Source organism: Trichosurus vulpecula, chromosome 5 (assembly GCF_011100635.1).
Source record: "Trichosurus vulpecula isolate mTriVul1 chromosome 5, mTriVul1.pri, whole genome shotgun sequence".
Lineage (NCBI taxonomy): Eukaryota > Metazoa > Chordata > Mammalia > Diprotodontia > Phalangeridae > Trichosurus > Trichosurus vulpecula.
In genome coordinates this window covers 118693689-118714863 of record NC_050577.1, presented here as the reverse complement: position 1 = coordinate 118714863, position 21175 = coordinate 118693689, and the positions used below count along the sequence as shown (strand labels likewise).

The 21175-nt window shown below is 45.1% G+C and overlaps 1 protein-coding gene across 1 annotated transcript in view; it reads left to right on the top strand.

Moving 5' to 3' along the window:
- STRIP2 (striatin interacting protein 2) overlaps positions 1-21175 on the top strand; it is an 81102-nt gene that overhangs the window by 17521 nt on the left and 42406 nt on the right. The window contains exons 6-16 of the mRNA XM_036761874.1: positions 535-603; positions 1171-1277; positions 2018-2145; positions 5323-5523; positions 6714-6940; positions 7833-7898; positions 9893-9956; positions 10653-10724; positions 12093-12167; positions 13789-13886; positions 19446-19572. Of these exons, the coding sequence (XP_036617769.1) occupies positions 535-603; positions 1171-1277; positions 2018-2145; positions 5323-5523; positions 6714-6940; positions 7833-7898; positions 9893-9956; positions 10653-10724; positions 12093-12167; positions 13789-13886; positions 19446-19572 (1234 nt within the window). The remainder of the gene's footprint in view (positions 1-534; positions 604-1170; positions 1278-2017; positions 2146-5322; positions 5524-6713; positions 6941-7832; positions 7899-9892; positions 9957-10652; positions 10725-12092; positions 12168-13788; positions 13887-19445; positions 19573-21175) is intronic.

The window sequence follows — 21175 nt, the reverse complement described above, 5'->3', positions numbered from 1 at the left end:
GGGAGTCCTTAACCCGAGACCCACAAAGTCTGTGGTTAGATTTCAGGGGTGGAGTGTGTGAACTTGGATAGGAAAAAAATTACATCTTTATTTTCACTAACATTTGATTTTCTTTGTAATTCTTTGTGTTTAAAATCATTATTCTGAGGAGTCCATTGGTACTACCAGCCTCCAAAGGAATCCGTGACACAGAAAAAGAACCTCTGATCTAAGCCCAGTATTGTGCTGGGTACCATGGGAGACATAAGATGGATAGAGCCACAATTCATTTTCTCTTCTGTCAATGAGATCAAATGAGATAATATATGTAAAGGGCCTTGGAGCCTGAAAGTGCTAGAAAAAGATGAATTGCAATTCTGATTTTGATTATTTCATCTTCCCTTGATAGCTATGGGTTTTCTTTACTCAAAACTAGCCTCCTCATCTTCTCTATGCTATGTGTGTGCATGTGTATATGTGTGAGAGAATCCCAGACATGACCAGTGAATAGGCCACTTGTGAGTTCCCATACTGTCTCCTTTCTCCCCATGGCAGCAACAGTCAGGCCTGTAGCAGTGCCCTTCGGAAACCAGCCATCTCCCTTGCAGACAGCACCGAGCTCAGGTAAACAGGGATTATGGAAGTCTGGTCCTCAGGGCCTCCCCTGAAGTCCCACACTAGAGGGTGTTACCAGCTTGGGAGTGGAATAGGAGAGGGTTGAACTCTTGAACTCAGGAGCCAGAACTCTTGGGTTCTAGTCTCCTTGCAAGCCTGGTAAGCTCTTTGGCCATCAGGGAACGAGAGGGAAAAGGTGCATGTTCTAAAGCTTAGTGATAAGTCAGATGGATGAGGTCAACAGAGAGGGAAACCCCAGGCTGGGCAAAAGGAGAACTCAGCAACGGTGACTTACCACTTTCCCACTATCTTGCCCATCCACTCCCCTCCCTCCCTCCCTTCCTCCTTTCAGGCCACTGGGGTCATCCTCTGACTGTGGGGTGGAATCACCACTGCTTAGGTGAGGACTCAGCACCCCAGCCATTAGATACGGAAGAAAGTCCCCCAGACCCACACCTGTGGGACACATAGACTTACCTCCTTTGGGTCAGCCAGTTTGCTTCTCATTCCCCCAAACCACCAGGCTGAGAGCCACAACGCCGCAGTCTTCCAACCTGTCTCCTCTCCACCCCACAGGGTACTGCTCAGTGTCATGTACCTGATGGTAGAAAACATTCGCCTGGAACGGGAGACAGACCCTAGCGGATGGAGGGCAGCCCGGGAGACCTTCCGAACAGAGCTGAGTAAGGAGGAGTGTGACTCTGGGAGCAGGAAGTGGGACATAGCATTGACCTTGCTTATGGAGGGAGCAGCTGCACCGTCTGAGGCAACAAACCTCTCTGAGGCTAATGCCTCCTCTCACCATGGCAGTCAGCAGACTTGGCTGCTGCAGAGGGTGCTGAATTTGGTGTTCCAATCCTGCCTCTGTCATTACCTGTATGACCTTGTCCTGGTCCCCTAACTTCTCTGGGCCTCAGTTTCCCCAACTGTAAAGTGAGATGAGTTGGACTAGGTGACCTCAGAGGTTCCTTCCAACTCTAAATCTATCTTGCTGTGACCTACTAGCAGTTTGATTTTGAGCAAGTTGTTTTAACTTTTCTGTGCCTTGCTTTCTTCAACTGTAAAGTAGTGATAGTAACCCCAGCTCTTCATACCCAATGGGACAGTAAAGGGGATCGTTTATGATCTGTGAAATCTTTGAAACAGTCAATGGGGGCACAGGTGAGGTTGGTTCTGTGAAATTTCATTAAGGTTTTTTAGAGAGAAAGTACTGAAAACATGTAAGCTTTTCAGTTGTTTTTATTGCTCCCAACTTATTTGCATTCCGCCCTTGGTGAACAGCATTCTGAGTCTTAGCTAAACTCTATCCATGAATTTCAGTAGTAAGCCTTCTTCCTGAGTGTGTGCATTAGCAAAGAGGGAGGGTTGCAGGAGGTGAGGGTTCCCCAAAGGCTATGCCTCTCAATACCCTCTTTCTCACCAGGCTTCCCAGTGCACAGTGAGGAGCCATTTGTTCTCCTGCTTTTCTCCATGATCACCAAATTCTGCAGCGGCCTTGCCCCTCACTTCCCCATGAAGAAGGTCCTGCTCCTGCTCTGGAAGGTGGTCCTGGTGAGTCATCCAGCCTGCCCTATCCCCTTCCTACCTCATCGGATAGGAATAATGGAGCAGTTTTATTAACTCCCCGACTGCCCTTGTGTTTCCTCTAGACTTCCTAAGCTTGGGTGGGAGGTGGGGAGCAGTGGGTCAAAGGAGAGAATTGTCACAGGATAAACAAAGGTGTAAAGGTCAGACAGATCTCTCATAATATACAGCTGTTTAGAGAATTTAGTCCAACCTCCTCATTTTTGAGATGAGGCAACAGGTTCACAGAGGTTTCCCACACTAATATAGACAGTTACGGGGAGGCCTGAGTCCATTTCCTGACTCGCTCTACAATCCAGAGTTCTTTCTGCTACTCAACACTGTCTTTCCTCAGGAATGAGAAGTAGAGGAAGAGATACCCTCATGTGTTGTGGTCAGGGGAATCTTTTCCTTATGTATCACGGAGAGGCGGATTGTTGCGTTTTTCTTTGTTCTTGAAGAGGAGGACCATGAAATCATGAAAATGATGACATGGCTTGTAGTTGACTTTGATTTGAGTGAGGGAGGGCTGTGCAAGGTCACCAGCCTCACCTTCTCCTTCAGGACGATCTGAGTCCAGTGGCCTGATATTCACCAGGATGATTGGAGATGGCCCAGGATGCATTGGGACCTTGGCCCTTTTAGGCTAGGAGAGGCAGGTAGAGGAGAAGAGAAAGGGAAGGTTTAGAAATGAATGGAATGTGATGGTTTTTTTAAATTGGCAGAGGGGTCCTGAAAATTGAGCATGCCTGGGATCTAGTCCTGGTCTTACTGCTGACTCGTATTATGTGATCTTGAGCAATTCACTAACCTCTATGAAATTGCAGTATGTCTTTTAAAAATTAAATTAACTTATTTTCAATTAACAGATCACTTTCCTTCCCTTCCATCCCCTCTCCCAATTGAAAAAGAAAAAATCCTTATAACAAACATACATAGTCAAGCAAAAAAAAAATTGCTTCATTGACTTGGGAGTTCTCTATACCAATGAAATCGTTTGTGCAGTCTCTCCTCCTCTAGGGGAAAGAGCATTAGACTTGGAGTCAGGGGAGGTCTAGGTTCAAATGCTGCCTCTTATATTTAATAGCTATTTGACTAAACCTCTCTTAGACGTCTTATCAGCAAAATAAGGATAATAACACAGTCTTTCGAAGTAGATGCTATTGTCACCCGTACTTTACAGATGATGAAACTGAGAGTCAGTGAGATTAAGGGATCTGCTCAGGGTCCCATAGTTAGTATGGGGCAGAGACGGGATTACAAACTGAGGTCTTGCTGACTTCAAGATCAGACCTGGATCTTACACCAAGGATGTAATAGGCATTGGGAAGGGATGGAAAAGAACACGTGGTCCCTGGTCTCACAATCATAAGGCAACACCAATGAGCATGCTGTAATACAGTATAAATAACAAATAAATACTATAAATAAATAAAATAAATAAATAGTATACATAACATGCTATAGGTACCATAACAGTGAAAAGATGCTAGGAGTCAGTAAAGACAGACTGCTACTCCTGAACTGTCTAATCATGGGTAAGACATATACCCTCTCTGAGCCTCAGTTTTCTCATCTTTAAGATGGGAATGATAATAGCTTGTTCAGTCACGTATGACTCTTTGTGACCCCATTTGGGGTTTTCTTGGCATAGTAACTGGAGTGGTTTGCCATTTCCTTCTGCAGCCAGTTTTACAGATGATGAAACTGAGGCAAATAGGCTTAAGTGACTTGCCTGGGATCACACAGCTAGTAAGTGTCTGAGGCCAGATTTGAACTCAAGAAGTTGAGTCTTCTCGACTCCAGGCCCTGCGCTATTCATTGTACCACCTAGTTGCCCCCGTGATAATAGCACCTACTTCAAAAGATCATATTGTATTATTAAAGCAAGAATAATATATTGTTAGGATCCACTTTCTTGAACTGTTGTGATAGTCAAATTAGATAATGTAGAAAAGCATTTGGCAAACCTTAAGGTGCTATATCAAAGTCAGTTATTAATATTGTTTTTTATTAATTCAGCCCGAATTTTCCCATTCCTACTCTACCTTATGATATTGCATACCTTCCCTACCTGGCCACGTGGGGGTGCAGATTTCCCAATGGTTATTCCTATCAGTCAGGGAGACCCATCCTCCATGATCCCATGAAGAGCCTTTCTGGCTTGGTTTAGGAGGCCTGAATTCTGATCCTTGAAGGGAAGAACGAGGCTTTTATCAGATAGCTTTTCTAGTGATGCCCCAGGAGCCCCCATCTTGGCCTGAGTATGTGTCTTTCCCCTGAAGTTGTTACAAGCTCTGAGACAGTAAAATAGCTATTTATCATGCCTCCCTCACTTAACCATGTGATCTTGGACACAGTCACCTCGCCTATAAAATGAGATCATTTTTGTACCGCCTATTTCACAGGACCAGTGTTAGGATGGAACAGCTAGTTGATAAAGTGAATAGAGAGCTGGGTCTGGACTCAGGAAGACTCACCTTCCTGAGTTCAAATCTGACCTCAGATACTTCCTAGTTGTGTGATCCTGAGTAAATCACCTGACCCAGTTTGCCTCAGTTTCTTCATCTATAGAATGACCTGGAGAAAGAAATGGCAAACTACTCCAGTGTATTTGCCAAGAAAACCCCAAATGGGGTCACCAAGAGTCAGACATGACTGAAATGACTCAACAGCAAAAATCGTTAGGGTGGAATTAGTTAACGCACGTAAAGTGCTATGGTAGAGATAATTAGAAACTAACATTTCTATGATGCTTTTAGTTTTACAAAGCATTTTTCTCACATCAGGTTGAAAGAAACAGGGCAAACATTATTATCACCCTTACTTTACAAGTAAGGAAACTGAACTCAGGGAGTTTAAGGGACTTGTCCAAGGAGTCATAGCCACATAAATATACGTGATTAATTTAAATGTAATTACCAAGTAAGTTTCATTAGCCATATTGATGTTCAATGCTGATCTTTTAATAAAACAGTTATAAATATAATTTTTAAAGCTATTATTAATTAGCATCTTAAACCCCAAGTTCTTAGAATCACAGTTAATACCCTGGCAATATGCCCCTTTCTCTTCTTTCTAGTTCCTGTTGGGTTGTTGACTAAAGAGGTTGAAGATTGCCTCTCTTTGATTCATTGCCCTTCTCTCTTTCTCTCTCCCCTTCAGTTTACCCTGGGTGGTTTTGAGATCCTACAGGCCTTGAAGATACAGAAGAGGGCAGAATTTGGCTTGCCCCCACTGTCAGAGGACAGCATCCAGGTGGTCCGCACCATGAGGGCTGCCTCACCCCCCTCCTATACCTTGGACCTGGGGGAGTCACAGATGGCACCACAGTCTTCTAAACAGCGAGGCCGCCGGGGGCGGAAGGTGAGTGGCTGTCTCCTGAGTGATGCTATCTTTGCACAGATGAACAAAGACCAAACCTGGAAATGCCACCTGAAACCAAATCCCCATCTTCAGCAGAGAAGGAGGAGAGGATAGCATGATCATCCTTGATCCAGCCTGGCTTCCTCGGTAGAAGTCCCAGGGATTGGGGCCATCTCCTCCAGGCCCCACAAGGGATGTCCAGCTGGACTCTAGCTGAACACAGACCTTCCTTGGGCTCTTGCCCTGAACTTCTGCAGACCCCACAGGGACTACATAGGGATTTGCAAAGCAAACCAGGAAAGACAGTTTTAAGGGCTTCTATCCCCAGGCCCTGGAGCTCCTGGAGTGGTGCCCCCTACTCTTACCTCTGCTAACCTGGGCTCCCTCTGCTTTGTGAGTTCGTCTCATTTGGCCAAGCTACATTTGGCCAGGAATGGAGAAAGCTCCAACATTTATCCATAAAATAACAGAAGGGTGTATGTATCTTGTGGGGGGAGTGGATGCTCCAAGACACAGCATTCCTTCCGTGGTAGGTACTGTCCTTTATGACTAAAAATGATGCTATTACAATTTATTTGCTTGGAGGGTTCTCTCCTCTCTTTCCTCCAAGGACTGGGGAAGGGTTTTAGAGTGAGGCATCTGCTCACCTTGTTTGTTATCCCTGCAACTAGGAGCATAGATTGCTGGCCCAGGGTTAAGGGTACAAAAGGATTGTAGATGAGGCCATGTGTAACTCAAAGTTCCTTCGCACCAGACTGAAACCAACTCAACTAACTGGCTAGAATGGATAAGAATCTCAATGCTCACATTAGGAAGGAATGTCTTTTACCCCACATACATTGCTTCCCTTCCCAGAATCCCTCAAAAAATAGCAATGCAGGGCATTGTCGGAGCTAACTAGAAATGACTTTTGGACCCTCCACTGCCATGGGGTGGGTAGAAAGGGCTTGTGTCTATGCCATTTGCCCCTCTTCTATTAGTGTAACCAATTGGGAGTTTCCTGTATTTGGACAGAGCCAAGGGAGTAGGGAATGGGAAATTGGGTATTTGGAAAAGAAGAGGTGCTCTGGAAGAGCTGGCATGGACCTAGTCCTTCCCCCCCTCCCCACCTCTTGCAGCAGGGAAGGGAACAATTGTGTGATAAGGGCTGTTCTTTGTGACCCCCATTTACCTCTGCCTTGGCCCAGCAGCTGCTCACAAAGCAGGACAGCCTGGACATCTACAACGAGAGGGATCTCTTCAAGAATGAGGAGCCTCCCCCTGAGGAGGAGGAAGAGGCAGGAGAAGGGGAGAACACCCTGGATGGAGAGCTTGACCTGCTGGAGCGTGGACCCCTGGTCCCACCTCGACCCTCCCAGACCCCCACCACAGAGCGTGTGACTTTCCCCAAGGGTTTGCCATGGGCCCCCAAGGTCAGGTATGTTTGGCCAGGAAGGGGAAGGGAAGGGAATAAGCATTTATATAGCACCTGTGTGCCAGGCTCTCTGCTAAACATTTTATAAATATTCTCTTATTTGATCCTTACAACAACCCCACGAGGTGGAGGTACGGTACTATAATTATCTCCATTTTACAGTTGGGGAAACTGAGGCAGACAAAGGTGAAGTGATTTACCCAGGGTCACATAGCTACAAAGTGTCTGAGGCTAGATTTGAATTCAGGTCTTCCTGACTCTAGGCCTAGCACTCTATCCACTCCCACAGAAATGGGAAAAGTTCCCACAGCAAAATAATAGAAGACATATGAGATGCATCTTTATTGGAGGGATTACTCTGAGACAAAGCGAACTTGACTGGGAGATGGGAATTCTGGGTTCTAAGTTTTGTGGTGCTGTTGCTGGCCTCTTCCTCTCTTCTCTACTCCCACTCTCTTCCCCACATTTCGGGGCCTGAGGACCTTGGCCCTTAAAGTCTAACTTGCACACATCAAGCACTTAATAAATGCTTATTGGCCGAGTAGGGGACTTTTCCAGAAAGACTGCCCTGAACTCCAAAGGTTGGGTATGTTTGGTCAGAAATGGGAAAAATTCCAACAAAACAAGCTCGATGGAGAGCCAGAAATTCTGGGTTCTAAGGACCTTCTGGCCACTTAGCTGCCCCCTTTTCTCTTCTCCAGCCTGCACCCTCACCCCCTAATCCCTCCTTTCCCCACATCTCAGAACCTAGGCATGTAGGCCCTTAAAGTCTTTCTTTTGCAATGTTTTTTTTTTTCCAATGTGCCTGGTACATAGTAAGTTAATAAATGCTTGTTAACTGGCTGACTGACTTTTCTATCTATCTCCTTGTCTGATTTCTTTGCTGTCCCCTCAGACAGAAGGACATTGAGCACTTCTTGGAGATTAGCAGGAACAAATTCATCGGCTTCACCCTGGGGCAGTAAGTGGCTTTGCAGTCTGGAGGTGGGAGGACAGATGGAGAGGGATGATGGGGTATGTGAGAGTGTGTGGTGAGTTCTTGACATAAGGAACAAAAGAAATTAGAAAGTGCTGCCTGACAGTCATGAGCTCATGGGATGTCAGAAGTCCTGTCTGCCCCTTCTCATTTTACAAGGAGAGAAACTGAAGCCCAGGGAAGTTTGGGTGCCTGGTTGAGGTCAGCCAGCTAGTCAGTGGCAGAGCTAGGCCTTGAACCCAGGCCTTCACAACTCTGTTCCTCTGAACCGTACTGAGGACTGAACAGGCTGAACTTGGAGACCTCCTTCCCATATCTTACCTCTCCTCTCGCCTTCCTTTTCAGAGCAGAGGAGCATCACTTAAGAAGTTCCTTTCATAGTAATATCTCAGGGTGAAGTTCTGTGTGCTTGACTGAATTCTGGAAGCTCTGTCACTGACTAATTATGACTCTGGACAAACCCCACAGCCTCTCTAGAGGGGCCTTCCTGTCCCCATCTTCCAGCTGCATCATCCTATGATCATAATAATTGAAGTCTATATAGCCTTTTTAAAAGAGACTTTTGTTGATGTCTTTCATTGGTACACCACCCTCCCCTCCCTCCTCCTAGAGAGCCGTCTCTTATAAAAAGAATTTTTTTTAAAAAGGGAATAAAAATTCAGCAAAATGGAATTTCCAACATATGGAAAGAATCTATATGCTGTTATATGCAACACTGCAATATATATCCAACATTATATTCAAAGTTACATACTTCTGGATCCCCAGATCTGGAAGAGGGAGGGAAGGGCTATGGACATAGCTTCTTCTTTTTTTTTTTTTTGGAGGCAGGAAGGCAGGGCAATTGGGGTTAAGTGACTTGCCCAAGGTCACACAGCTAGCAAGTGTGTCAAGTGTCTGAGGCTAGATTTGAACTCAGGTCCTCCTGACTCTAGGGTCGGTGCTCTACTCACTGCGCCACCTAACTGCCCCTGAACATAGCTTCTTCAGCCTTGCAAATGATAATCCTAGGAGGGTACAAACGTCCTTATTCCCATTTTACAGAGGAGGAAACTGGTGCAATACAAGAAGCATTTATAAGAGCCTACTATGTGCCCAGTCACTGTGTAAGATAAAAATAACATTGTCCCTCCTCTTAGGGAGCTGGCATTCCTTTGGAAACTTAAGCTACTTAGCTAGGCATCCAGGTGGCACACTAGATAGATAGAGAGCTGGGTCTCTGGTCAGGAAGATCTGAGTTCAAATCCAACCCAAGACACTAGCCGTGTGGCTTTGCGGAAGTCATTTAACCTCTGCTTGCCTCAGTTTCCTCTTATGTAAAATGAGATGAATAACAGCGCCCACCTCATAAGGTTGTTGTGAGGACCGAATGAGACAACTTTTATGAAGTGCTTAGCACAGTGCCCGGCATGTAGCAAGTGCCAGATAAATCTTATTATTACTAGTCCATGGTCACATCTCTACTGAGTGTCAGAGCTGGGACTTGGACCCCATTCCTCTGATTCCAAATCCAGTGTTTCTCTGTCCAGTGTCCCAACCCTCATGATCCCTGGTGCTGCCAGATTCCACTTGGCAAACAGATCAGGTTTCCTACCCGTACCACTGTAATTCCAAAGATGGGTCCCCCTATTAGACTAGGGGATCCTTCTTGCTTCTGAGGCTCCAGTACAAAGGACCTGAGTCATAGGGACCTTTTTCAAATGGGAATGATGACGTAGAGTTGACATTTCTAGCCAGATCCTAAGTGTGTCTTCTTCCCCTCCCCCCAAACACCTCTAACATTGACCCATCCCCTCAATGTCCTGTTTCCTTTGGCCACAGCAGGGTCTTTGGAAGCTATGGAGGTGCCTGAGATGATGAGGGAAGGAAGGAAGGGCATGGGGCTCGTGGGAAGGGAACTGGGCAGGAAGCTGGATTTTTCTTGTCATTCTGGGCAAGGTCTTTAATCTGGGTGTCTTGGGCCTTTTTGCCTCTTGTAGGGACACAGACACCTTGGTGGGATTGCCAAGGCCCATCCATGAAAGTGTGAAGACCTTGAAGCAGGTAACCATGCTTAGTGTACCAGGGTAGGGAAGTCCACTTGTTCATCAGAGATGTCCCAGAATTCCAATATCTCACTCTGACCACTCGCCCAAGCAGATGAGATCAGGGCTCTCTCTGGGATCTAGTAACATTGTCCTTTTGAGAACAATCCAACAGGATGAAAATTTTCCTTTTTTCCCTTCTTTTTCCTTTCCCCTCTCCTTCTTTTCTTCTCCTTTCGTTCCTTCCTTTCTGTCTCCATCTCTTTAAGTCAGTTCAATTCAGCAAACAGTAGTGAGTTGGAGTTGAAGTCAGGAATATCTGGGTTACCAGGTAATTACAATCTGGGCATCCTGGGGCAAGTTACTTATAAGGCCTCAGTTTCCACATCTGTAGAATAGATTGGATTTGATGACCTTTGACAGGAACTTTCCAACTCTAAATCAATAATCGTATCATCCACGTAAGGCCAGGTTGTGGTTAGCCATTGCTTGGGGCCACACATAGCCGAACACCTTGGCCCTGTGCCAGTCCTGGTTGCAAACAGTGTATTAAGAGTGCCCAAACCCTCTACTACCATGGCTCTAGGACAAGTGGATGCTCTGTACTTTTCCTATGTAGCACACCCTAGAGAGTGGGCATCACTTTGCTCTCCACCATCATGGTAAATCATTTTTGTCTCCCTCCCCATGTGATAATTTCTCCCTTTCTCCCCAGCACAAGTACATCTCCATCTCTGACGTTCAGATCAAGAACGAAGAGGAGCTGGAGAAGTGTCCCATGTCCCTGGTGAGACAAGAGGCCTGGTGGTTGTGGGGAAGGCAGAAGGAAGACACAGATGGGGTTTTGGAATTCTGGAAGTACAACCAGAATGTGGAGGAAGAGAAGACACCCTGATTTGTCCTCATTCTTCAAGAGCCCTGTTCGCCAAGGCCCTGGTGGCACTTTTGTCATCCTCAGTACAGAGACTAAACATGGTTTGAGTCCCAAGAGTTATGTCCACAGGTCCCGGGAGTCCTGTGTTGGGGGAAGGGGCAGGTGTAGGATTGGCCTCTCTCATCTCTATTTCCCATCCCTCATCCTATGAAAGTGAAAGCTTCATATAGGGAAGCAAATATTGTCACCAAGAGCAAAAATGTTGGGGTAGTTGCATACTTTTGGCCCAGGAGGGGAAGGGGGAGACATCTTTCTACTCTGAGTCTTTCTTGCTTTACTCCTCCTACCCCAAGGCTGTTTTATGGATATATCCCTGTCTCTTCTTCCTCTTTACTTTCACATATTCCTTTTCTCTCCTCCTCCTCTTCCTCTTTTTCCTCCTCTTTTTTTCTCCTCATCCTTGTCCTCCTCCTCTTCTTGCTCCTTTTCCTCCTCTTCCCCCTCCTCCTCCTCCCTTTCCCTCTTTCTCCCCTCCTCCTTTTCTTCCTCCTCTTCCTCTTCTTCCCTCTCCTCTTCCTCCTCTTCTTCCTCCTTCTCCTCCTCCTTTTCTTCCTCCTCTTCCTCTTCCCCCTTCTCTCTTCTCCTCCCTCTTCCCCCTCCTCCTCCTTCAGTTTTCCCTTTTCCTTCAGCCAAATCCTTCTCTTCCTGTTCCCCAGCCTCCCCTCCCTTCAGCTCTGACAATGTTAAGAGAGCTTTGGGGGTTCTGTCCTCATCACTGTGTGTCATGGTCTTGCCTGGGGCTCTGTGCTGAGCCTCCAGGTATATCCAGCCCATGGCACATCCCTCCCTGTGTCTAATGAAGTCTTGGCAGGAGCCTTGGCAGACTAACTCCTCGGTCCCTGGCTCTAATCCTCCTGGGCTTCAGCATAGGGATGCTGCATTGTTCTCCCCACCTGGAAAACAGTGAGAAGAATTCTGGGCCACCAGCCAGGGGGATGGGAGGAATAGAGCCAAGCAACATTGGTGCTATGAAGAATCCTAGAAATCTCTTCATTTTACAGATTTGAAAAATGAGGCCCAGAGAGCTTAAGGGGCCTAGGGTGACATAGCTCATTAGAGACAGCTGTGATCTGAATGTACATTTCTTCTCTGCCTCCCAATTCAATGCTCTCCTAGCAAGAAGCCACGCTGCCTCTCCTGAATTAGTCAGGAAGAAGCCCCAGGCAAATGGAAAGTGAGTGGTCTAGATATGCTGAATAATCTTTCTGCTTCCTGGCACAGGGAGAAGAGGAGGTGCAGCAGACCCCATGTGAAATCCTTTACCAGGCCATGCTGTATAATCTCCCACAGTACATGGTAGGTTGAGCAATGTCCCCCTCACTCAGGCCCTGCCTTCACTCCTCTGCTCTGGGAAGGAGGCGCAGGAACCATTCAGGGCCGATTTCTCATTTAGGACCTTCCAGAAATATACCACCGAGTTCCAAAGGCCTCCCTGAACAGTGGAGTTGATTCACAGTTATGTGCGCTACTATAATCTGGATTCGTTACTGTAACGCAGGCCTGTGCAACCTGCAGCCTGAGGGTTGTGCAGGCTTGCTCTGGTACTCTGTTAAGAGGGGGAGCGGGATAAATCCCTTAGGCCTCTTTGGGTGGAAGAGAGCTATGGGTACATTTTACCCAGCTGAGGCAGCCTAGTCCCTTTCTAATGTTTCAGATTCATAAAAGTCCAAACTGTCTGAGCTGGCAGGGACCTTAGGCATCATTTAGTTCAACTTGTTTACTTTACAGATGAGGAAACTGAGGCCCAAGAAGGCTTTGTCCAAGGCCTTACAGCTAGTTGGGGGAACATAACTCAGATTCAGTTCTTCTGACTCTGAGAAGCCTTTCCAAATTCATGCAATGGAGTTCAGAAAGACCACTAGCTCACTTAGCACATGGAAGCGCTCCAGTATCCTTTGTCAAAGAACAACAATGGAGCCTAGAGAAAGCCCTAGACCCCCTGGGACTCTTCAGCAGGGTGACGTAGCTGGTCCTAATTCAGAGGAAGAAAGAGGATAGATGGAAGCAGGGCTTTGGGGGCTATTTTCTCTACCCATCTTATTCCTGTGATTTCTTCCTGACTCCCTCAAATCTCCTTTCCTTCATCTTGGCAAGAACATTCTTTAAGGATATGAATCTTGGAAGCAGCTGGGTGGCTTAGTGGATACAGCGCCGGATTTTGGAGGCAGGAAGACCTGAGTCAAAATCCTGCCTGAGATGCTGACTAGCTGTTTGACCCTCAGCGAGTCACTGAACCTCTGTCTGCCTCAGCTTCCTCACCTGTAAAATGGGAATAGTCATAGTGCCCACTCACAGGGTGTTTAGAGGATCAAAGGAAATACTATGCAAACCTTACAGTGTTATGTAAATGCTAGCTCTTATCGTTGACTATCCATTATCCCAATTCCCAATTTAGTTATTACCTTAGGCAAGCTCTCCCCCTTCCAAAGATGTTAGTTCTTCAGAACATGTAAGATAGTATCTATAAAGTGCTTAGCACAGTGCCTGGCACACATTAGGCACTTAATAAATGCCCGTTCCCTTCTCTCTCTCTCCTTTTTAAGACAGAAGAGGAATAAAAATAGGAAGTGACAATTCCATAATGCTTCAAGCCTTGACAAGCATCCTCAACTTATTCGCTATCCCAGAAACTGACGTTCAGAGAAATCAAATGACTGCCCTTCAGTCACACAGTTGCTAAGCACTGGGACAAAGACTTTGGTATTGAGGCCTCCTGCCTTCCAGTCCTGTGCTATCTCCCCTATACCATGAGAATACCGAGGGAACCCCCTCCAAATGCAAAATGCTATTAAGAAACTGAAAACTGCTCAAAGTCTCTGCTTGAGTGAGATGGAGAGAAAGGGAACTGCCTTGGGTCTCTTCCAGCTTGGCATCTGTGGGGGTGGGGAATAGGGAACTTTGTCTTCTCCATTCACAGATTGCTCTGCTGAAGATTCTCTTGGCTGCAGCCCCAACTTCCAAGGCCAAGACGGATTCAATCAACATCCTGGCAGACGTCTTGCCCGAGGAGATGCCGTGAGTGTTCTCCTTGGGCTTGGCATTTGTATAAGCTGTTTTTTTGAGAACAGCAAACATGTATTGCCCCTACTATGTGCAAGGTAATAAGCAGTGGTAGTGTAAAGTACAGAAGAATGATCTTGGAGTCAGGAAGATCTGAGTTCATGGCCTACCTCTGACACATACTGTCCATCTATCTGATCCTGGGCAAGTCATTTTTATCTACCTGGGGCTCAGGCAGTTCACTAATCTAGGTGGCACAGTGGATAGAGCACCTGGCCTGGAGATAGGAAAGACCAGAGTGCAAACTGGCTTTAGACACTTAATAGCTATAAGACCTTGGGCAAATCACTTAACCCTCTTTGCCTCAATTTCCTCATCTGTAAAATGAGCTGGAGAAGGAAATGGCAAACCACTCTAAAACATTCCCAAGAAAACCCCAGATGGGGCCACGAAGAGTCGGACACGATGAAAATGACTGAACATCAACATTATGTAACAAGTCATGCAGCCTTTGCTTAAAGAGCTCAAGTGAAGGAGAAGCCACTCTCCTCAGACAGCACATTCTGCTTTTAGGCAGCTTTAATTGGCAGGAAGTTTTCCCTCACCTCAAGCATAAATTTGCCTCCTTAGAACTTCCATCATTTGCCCCTGATTTTGCCAAAGGGAACGAATGTGATTCCTTTTCCACGTGATAGACGGTTAGTCAGATGCTTGAAGATGGCTGCCATGTTCCCCTGAGTCTTTTCTTCTCTAGGCTAGGTAACCTTCATTCCTACAGTAGATCTTCATATGACATGAACTCAAGGCCCTTCACTATCCTGGATTCTATCCTCTGGACACCCTAGCTTATCAGTGTCCTTCCCAAAATGTTATGCCTATGACAGAATGTAAAACTCCAGATGTGATCTAACGAGGGCAGAGTGCAGAGGGATAATCACTTCCTTTCCTGAACTCTGTGCCTCTCTTAATATATATCCAAGGTTGGCTTACCAGGCATCTAGGTGGCTCAGTGGATAGTGTGCCAGGCCTGGAGTAAGGGAGACTCATCTTCATGAGTTCAAATCCTACCTCAGATATTTACTAGCTGTGTCACTTAACTGGGTTTGCCTCAGTTTCCTCATCTGTAAAAGGAGCTGAAGAAGGAAATGGCTCTCCAGTAAACCACTCCAGTATCTTTGCCAAGCAAACCCCAAAAGGGGTCATGAAGAGTTGGACATAACTGAAAAACGACTAAGCAACAAGATTGGCTTAGCTTTCTTGGTTGATTTGGGCTGTTGAGATAAATAACCTATAAATATGGCAGCTTCTCAGTGTCTATACTAATAACCTATAAGTATAACAATGACCTCTCACACTGTTGATACAAATAGCCTATAAATATAATAATCTCTTGTAATGTTGGTGCAAATAACCTGAATATACTAATAACCTCTCGCACTGTTGATACAAACTGCCCATAAATGTAATAACTTCTCATAGCATTGATACAAATAGCCCATAAATATAATAATCTCTTGCACTGTTGATACAAATAGTCCGTAAATATAATAACTTCTCATAGCGTCGATACAAATAACCTAAATATGATAATAACCCCTCTCACTTTTGTTACCAGTAACCTATAACACAATTTAGAATATGATTATAACAATAAACAAGCCTTGTTTTACTACACTCCAGGCACCCAATAGGTGCTAGGGACACAAAGATGAAATTCTGAAATAATCTTTACCCTCAAGGAGGCTATAGTCTATCAGGAGAAACCTTGGGTACATAAATAAGTAGGTACAAGGTAAATTTATGGGGCAACAGGATCAGGAACGATGTCATAGGGAAGGTGGAACTTTCAAGCAGTGACATAATAGCAACAATAGGCCTTTATAGAATGATTTCCTTACAACAATCTTGGATGAAATTGCACTCATATTTGTGAACACTTGACAAATAGGGAAACTGAGACTCAGAGAAATTAAGTGACTCCCAGGTGTACTTCTAGACAATGAAAGGGCCTCTGATCTCTTGAGCCCATATCCATTATATACTCTTCCCATTATACCACAGTGTGGTAGAAAAGGAGATTATGATAAATCCAGAGGAGGAGAACCTATTTTTGGCTGGGGGTATCAGGGAAAGTTTCATGGAGAAAGTATTTTCTGAACTGGGTCTTGGAGATGGAAAGGATTTTAATGGCAGTGATTAGAAGGGAGAGAATTCCTAGTTTTGTTTTTTCAAATGTATTTTTAGTTTTTACCATTCACTTCCATAAGATTTTGAGTTTTCAATTTTCCCCTCCTCCCTTCCCACCTCCCTCACCAAGACGGTGTGCGATCTGATATAGGCTCTACATACACATTCATATTAAACGTAGAGAATTCCTAGTTTAAGAGCAATTTAAGCAAAGGCACAAAGGAAAGCAACTGCATATATTTTATACATACCTAGTTATTTACATATTTTTCCTTGTTAGACTGTCGACTCCTTGAGGGCAGGGGCTGTGTATAGATGGTGCTTGGCATGGTATCTGGCACAGAGTAAATGCTTGGTGATTCAGGAATGGGGTATGGCCTACTTGAAAGGGGAATAGCATGAGACAGGACTCAAAAGCTTGTAGGGTTGATCCCAGGCCCATGAATGGGCTTTCCTTGGGGGTTTCTTTGTCCCTTTATGTCCCCTTCTCCACTAAAATAATTTACTAACCCATGTCCCTTCCCCTTCACTGTCCGCTCCATTTCTTTTTTTGGAGGGGGGAAGGCAGGGCAATTGGGGTTAAGTGACTTGCCCAAGGTCACACAGTTAGTGTCTGAGGTTGGATTTGAACTCAGGTCCCCCTGCTCTACTCACTGCGCCACCTAGCTGCCCCAATTCCTACCTAACCTTTAGGATTCTAGTCAAATGTCAGTTTTTCCAGAAAGCCTTGCTGCCTCCCAGTCCCTTTCTGTGATAATGGGCTTGCCTCTCAGATCTTACCTAATGCTTTGTTCTATAACTCTTGAACATTCTTTTTTTTTTTAACATTAATTTCCCAAGCTCTGCCCTCCACCACTGATCCCTTGTAAGAAAGAAAAACACTTAAGCAAGACTAACAAAATAAGCACATCTGGGCACTACTTCATTCCTGGAGTTGTCTTTCTGCCTCTAGATTGACAGGATGGAAGTCTGTCTTATCATCAATCGACAAATATGTATTAAGCTGCTTCCAGGTGCCAGGTATGGTGCTAGTACCAGGGATATGGTGACCAACAACAGCAACAACCAGTTCCAGCCCACCAGGAGTTTGTTTTATGGGACCAATATTGGTCAATGCAATCTGGTCCACTTAAGAATTGTCATGTCTCAAAGATATTTTTATTTGTATCTTGTCCCCTTGTAAGGCTATAAGGCTCATTAGTGCAGGAATTGTCTTGGCTAAATCTTCCCTACAAGAGGAATTCTTCACCTTAGATCCACGAATTCTCTTTAAAAAATTTTTTTTGACAATTGCATTTCAGTATAATTGGTTTCCTTTACAATCTTATGTGTTTTATTTTATACTTTTAAAAATAGTATTCTGAGATGGGGTCCATAGACCTTAACCAGACTGCCAAAAGGGTTCACAACACAGAAAAAGTTAAGAAACCCTGCCTTGGACACTTAATAAATATAGAATGAATAAATGAATGGAAAGAGCCCTGCCCCCTAATCCTGTCTGGTCTTTAAAAAACAAATTTTTTTTCTTGTGTACATAACAGTCACCAACAGACACTCTCTCTCCCTCTCTAAGCCTAACCCTCTCCCTCTCTCCCTTCCTCCCCATCACTTTGGTAGGGGACGCTTCATCCTCACCCTTTTGAAGTTATGATTGGTCATGCTTTGGTCAGAGGCCTGAGGTCTTTCAGCTCATCTGGCCTTGTCATGCCTTGCATGGTACATGACATGACTCTACTCAGCTGGGTTCTGGTTCAGAACCCCAGGCTCTGGTGGATGGCCTGGCTTCCCAGGATGCTGTCCCCCTCCCAGGTGCTGCCCTCCTTTTGGACAGCACTGCAGTGCAGGCTACATATCCTGACAGGCCCCTCTCTCCAGGGATAAGGGATTGGGCAGTTCTGGGCTGCATCTGTTGCACCTGTCATCATCACTCCCATCCTCTGTTGAAGAACTCTGTCCAAGTCCTGGAACAGCACAGGGCATGCACATAGCCACCCGGGGAATACAGACCTTCCCCTCAGGCCCCTGACTACTTGTTCCAGGATTGACAGCATGGCCTGGCACTGAGGGACACCAGGCCTCTGCAACCCAACTGCTGCCCTGTTCTGAGACTTATCTGGCCCTTTGCTGATAGACACAGCAGAATAAATATCAGCTGGTTTGACTGACCCCACCCAAGTATACTCTTCTTTAACCCAGGCAGGGTAGCTCATAGATTTAGAGCTGAGAGGGACCTTAATATATAAAAACTAAGAGCCAGAGACTTAGTGACTGGAGCTGAAGGGGTGATCCTCATCCTAGACAAAGCAACTGAAGCCCAAGGAGGTTAAATGGGTTTCCAAAAGTCCTATGTAGTAAGAGGCAGAACTGAAATCAGAACCCAGGCTTTCTGCCCCACAATGCCACACTCCATGTATCATATTGCTGGAATCTATCCCTGGCACACAGCCCCACTGTTTGGCTTTGTCCCCAAACCCATTATTAACACTGCCCAAGGGAGAAGGCCCAAAACAAAGATCTGAGCCACCTTCTATACCCCAAAGGTAACCTGGGCCCTCGAGAGAGTCCCACAGTACCCAGCTCATCCTCAGGGGAAAAGGGTCAATGCACATTGTTTGCCATGAAAGCAGGAATATAGAGCCTTGTTTTACGTATGTTTGTACGTTGAGATCAAGCTAGACATTTACTCCAGCTCCTTCCTTGGGCCTGGATAGGGAGTGTCCTACAATTTTCTTAAATAGCCAGTAATGAAGGTAACAAGAGCATGTGTTTTATTTCACAGGACCTTTCACCAGAATTGGGAGTCAGGAGACCTGGGTTCAAATCCTAACTCCAACTTTTACTAGCTGCAGGTGGATGGGCAATTCTTATTACCTTACCTCTGGACCAGAGTTTCCCCATCTGTAAAACGGGAATAATACTAGCCTAACTCAGCCCTGAAGGGCAATTGTAAGGAAATCACTTGGAAATCTAAAAGTACTATATTAATGTGGGTTAATATTTTTTATTATTCCATAGCATGGAGTTGGCTTTTCCTGAGCACCTTGACTTCCTTGATTCAAATTCCTGAGTCCTTAAGACTCACTAACTGGCTCCCACTGCTCCATGTCATTTTAATAATCACTCATGGTTCTATGGTACTTTATGGTTTACAAAGTACTTTTCTCACAATCACTCTGTGAGTTGTGGACAATACGAGTATTATTATCCCATTTTACAGATAAAGAATCTGAGGCTCAAAGAGGTTGTCTGATGTATCCAGGGCTACCCAGCTAGTGATTGGTTGAACCAGAACTGAAAGCCCAGACTTGTGGCTCCAGGTCCAGGATGCTGCCTCCCTGTGTTCTTCCTCCTTTTCACCCTCTTCCCTTTTCTTCTCTTCCATTCCAGCATCACCGTGCTGCAGAGCATGAAGCTGGGCATTGATGTGAACAGACACAAAGAGATCATTGTAAAGAGCATCTCTGCGGTGCTGCTTCTGCTGCTGAAGCACTTCAAACTCAACCACATCTACCAGGTGAGCAGCTGAGAGCCCCCAGCCCCACCTTGGGAGAGGCCTGTAGCAATAAAAAGCTGCCATAAAGAGAAACTGAGGCACAACCTTTTGAGCATGATCAATTTATTAGTACAGTGAGCAAACATTAATAAATCAGATCCAAGGCTCCTCAGTAGTCAAGGATACATCTGACAGAGCAACTCTTTTACAGCATCTACACAGTGACTATAGAGACATATTTTACTCCTGATTGGTTGGTGCTGCTTATATCAGTTCCTCACCAGGTGGATCAACATCCCATAACTAACATTCTCTGTAAAGTCTCATGGTGGGCAAACATCTTATCGCCAGATGGATTCCTCTTCCCCCACGGTCAGCCCAGGCTCACAGATTAGAATTTTTATAGTTGGACTTTAGTCTATAGGAATAGCGAAGTTCAATTCTAAGAAATTTTACTAATAGGACCTATACAATCAATTCTGAATTTGATTCACAAACATTGATTCTGATTAAATTCTCAATTATTCATTAAGGAATATCAATTTTTAAATTCCACAATAGGCAACTGAAGTTACAGGCTTAGGAGAGCTCAAACCCATATAATGAGGAGACCAACCAATGCATAGGGCATTGATCATAATAAATTGACTAAGCCTTATTAAATTAATACAAAATAAAGTAGGGTTTTCAATTTCGTAGGCCTCTTCCTCTCAGAGAGGCCATGACAAGAACTGTCATAAAGATACTCAGTCAAACCAAGTTGGTTTACTTCCTTTCCTGCCCTCACCCAGCTTATCCATCCCTTAATCAGTCAATTAACAAGTCATAAAGAGCATTTATTGAGTGCTTACTGTGTGTCAGGTACTATGCTAAGAGTTACAAACAAAAACCAAAATGATTTATGTCCTTGGGAATTTACATTTTAGGGAAGGAAATAACATATGTAAATCTATTCATACAAGATAAATACAGAGCTAAGAAAGGTGGCCTTAAAGGAGAAGGCAATAGCAGCTGGAAACGTAGGGGAGAGGCCCCCTGGAGGATGGTGTACTTGAGATGAGGCTTAAAAGAAACCAGGAATTCTATGAGGTTAAGAGGAAGAGTGTTCTAAGCATGGGATATAGTGAGTCACGTATAAGGAGTAGTCCACTGGCCATTATGGCTGGATTGTAATGTTTGTGGAGAGGAGGGTGTCAAAAGCCTGGAAAGGAAGTTAGGGGCTAGGTTGTAAAGGAGCTGCAGATTCCAGAATAGTTTTTATTTGATCCTACAGGTAATTGGGAATCACTGAAGTTTCTTGAGTTGGGGGCAGGTGGATGTGTGGAATGTAGCCAGCCCTGTACCTTAGGAATAGCACTTTGGTGATTCTGTAGAAGGATAGATTCAAGTGGGGAGAGACTTCAGGCAGGAAGACCATTTAAATAAGCTATTGCGATTGTCCAGGCAAGAGGTAATGAGGCCCGAACTGGGGTGGTGGCTATATGAGTGAAAAGAAGGGAACTAGAAATGATTTCTCTTAGAGGAAACAAGCCTTCCTGGGCCTGCATTAGGATCTTGCCTGATAAACTGGGAAATCAGGTCCCTTTTTCCTTTGGGATATTAGAACAAAACTGTGGCTGGTAGG